Consider the following 2,602-nt stretch of genomic DNA (forward strand, 5'->3'; position numbering starts at 1 on the left):
TACATTGTAATTTGTAGATACATACGTTGTAAATTTGTTTATAATTATGTAAATACGTTATAACTCGTACATATACAACTAGTAATAGCATAGCGCAATTCGCGAACTGAACAGATAATGTAAATAGGTAGGTATTATTCTAAAAAGTTATGCAAATTACACTGGATTTGACTTTAAGAAAAGGGGAAAATTATTAGGGACTATATTACTGGATTTGGACTTACTAAAAGGAAAATATGGAAAATATTCTTTAGAGAATTATACATTAACGGAAATGGTAAAATAACTGATGACTTTAAGACTGGATTGGATTTGATGAAAGAAACTACTATAAATATTCGCTATCGAATATACATAATTGGAAAAGGAAAATGGAAATAATGTAAGATGAAATGAGAAAACTGGATTGGACTTTTTGTAAAACAAAATAGTGAAAATAATAAATACCAAAGAAATGAAAATACTAACGACAAGGCAGTAAGGCCCCTGGCTATAGCCTGTTCGAAAGAACGAATTAATATAAAAAAAAAAAAATGAAGTTGCGTCAAAACTTTCGTAATGTTTACCAAAGAGAATATTTTAAACACTACCTACGTTCTCAGTTCACTGTTTACCTAATACTAATTACGATTTTCCACTTCCCCGTGCTTTCTTGAAAGTTCTGATCTGATAATTTTTTCTCTGGAGTCTAGATTTGGGACACATAATACAGTTTTCATCTCGAATGATAAAACGTACATGAAGCAAATAACATGAATAGGGACAAGCGTGAAATGGATTATCCGACTGAACTCGAGTCACAATTCATTCTTCGACTGCCAGAAGAACCTGCAAAAGTGCTGAATGATGTATTAAAGTCTGGTGAAAACTTAAAAAACCGTCTCTCAATACAGATTGAGAACGACATGAGACATGGAGAGGTTCGTTTTGACCATTGGCTTATGCACGCCAAAATCGTGGACCTACCCACGATAATAGAATCCTTGAAGACTATTGATAACAAAAGTTTTTATAAATCCGCTGACATTTGTCAAATGATGCTATGTAAATTCGAACCAGACCAGCCTGAAGAGGAATCACCTTCAAAAACTAAAAAGAAGGACCCATATAAAGTCGATAAGAAGTTCCTGTACCCTCATGGCATCACACCCCCTACTAAGAATGTTAGGAAACGTCGCTTCCGAAAGACGTTAAAGAAAAAGAACATTGAAGCACCAGAAATAGAGAAAGAAGTAAAACGGTTGTTGAGAGCTGATAATGAGGCGGTGAGTGTAACTTGGGAGGTTATCCAAGAAGATGAAGAGCAACAGAAGCCGGAAACTAAGACACCAGCTCAAGTGAAATCTGAAAAGAAGAAATCTGCAAAGTCAACTAAGAAAGAAGCTGTTGATAAGCAAACTATTGATAAGTCTAATGTAGTTGATATATTTGGTGGAGCTGTCAGCGACAGTGATAATGAAGAGGAAACAAGAGGTATGGACGATAGTGGAATGTCACAGTACAGCCGCATGTCAGATAGCATGCAGGATAAAATACAAGAAACCTATCCATTCCAATTTGAGCCACAAATGTTCCAGAAGAAAGACTCCAACATCAAAATGGAACGAAATGCTGCTGCAAAAACAGAACAAAGTATGTCACAACAGATGGAAGCAAGTGGAAGTTCAAGGCAATATGATGAAGAGGATTCTCGGGATAATGACAATATGGCAATGAGAATTGAACAAGTGAAGGCAGAGCTGGATGAATTAAAAGAACGGAGGCAAAGAACTCAACATGGTATGGAGGGGATCGAGAACCTGGCTTTGAAACAGAGATTCCAAGAGGTCCTGCATACATTGAACCAGGACATCATGTTCAAAGAGATGGAATATCAAGGGCTGATTACATTACACACTTCTGAAGACATTTAAAATTAATGAAAATTGTTATATTTCCTATTCTTCCTACTGTGGTTTCTGTGGAAGGAACACCACAAATTAGCCAATATCATGTTAAAATAGACCAACAAGCTTAGAGTATTTGATTTCTAATTTTAATGGTAGTGATTGGTGCTAAAGATTGTAACAAGTTTTATTTTCTTATTTTATACCTGAAACAAATATACATGCCGTTAGACTATACAAATATACACAAATATGATTACTTAAATTATTAAATATAAGTTATTAGTCATTTTTACAACATAATCTTATTCTTGAAACAATGGTATTTATTCAGAGCTATTATTATAGCGCCGTATTTACATACACTTGTACTTGTCAAAAATTGTAAACGAATTAAAATAAATAAACTTAATTAAATTACTAATTATGTTATTGTGACCGAATGTATATCTCTTTGTGTTTCCCTGAACAACCATACAATTGTCATTCAGGTAATCATGTACAGTGTAATAAGCCTTTTTATACGCTTTATATTAGCTTCACCTGTATGTTTGTAACCGACTTCTTTGGGTGCGATTTTTACCCACTTTAAACGGCTAGATTTCGTTTATACTTTGTAGATTTATCGAGGACCGATGACATTACACTAATTTGACTAAAAAATGAAAAATAAATAATAGTTAAAAAAAACTAAACAGCACGCTTTATATAATATT

The 2,602-nt window shown here is 33.7% G+C and overlaps 1 protein-coding gene across 1 annotated transcript; it reads left to right on the forward strand.

Moving 5' to 3' along the window:
* Positions 1-544: 544 nt before the first annotated feature.
* On the forward strand, positions 545-2,306 carry LOC126974729 (transcription initiation factor TFIID subunit 7). Its single transcript, XM_050822337.1, has one exon. The coding sequence runs from the start codon at positions 753-755 to the stop codon at positions 1,911-1,913; it is 1,161 nt and encodes a 386-aa protein (XP_050678294.1). The 5' UTR covers positions 545-752; the 3' UTR covers positions 1,914-2,306.
* The last annotated feature ends 296 nt before the right edge of the window (positions 2,307-2,602 follow it).

The sequence above is a fragment of the Leptidea sinapis genome, chromosome 33 (genome assembly GCF_905404315.1).
Source record: "Leptidea sinapis chromosome 33, ilLepSina1.1, whole genome shotgun sequence".
NCBI classification, from domain to species: Eukaryota; Metazoa; Arthropoda; class Insecta; order Lepidoptera; family Pieridae; genus Leptidea; species Leptidea sinapis.

Coding starts and splice junctions, on each gene's coding strand:
- LOC126974729 (XM_050822337.1), top strand. CDS start 753: ATGAATAGGGACAAGCGTGAAATGGATTATCCGACTGAACTCGAGTCA.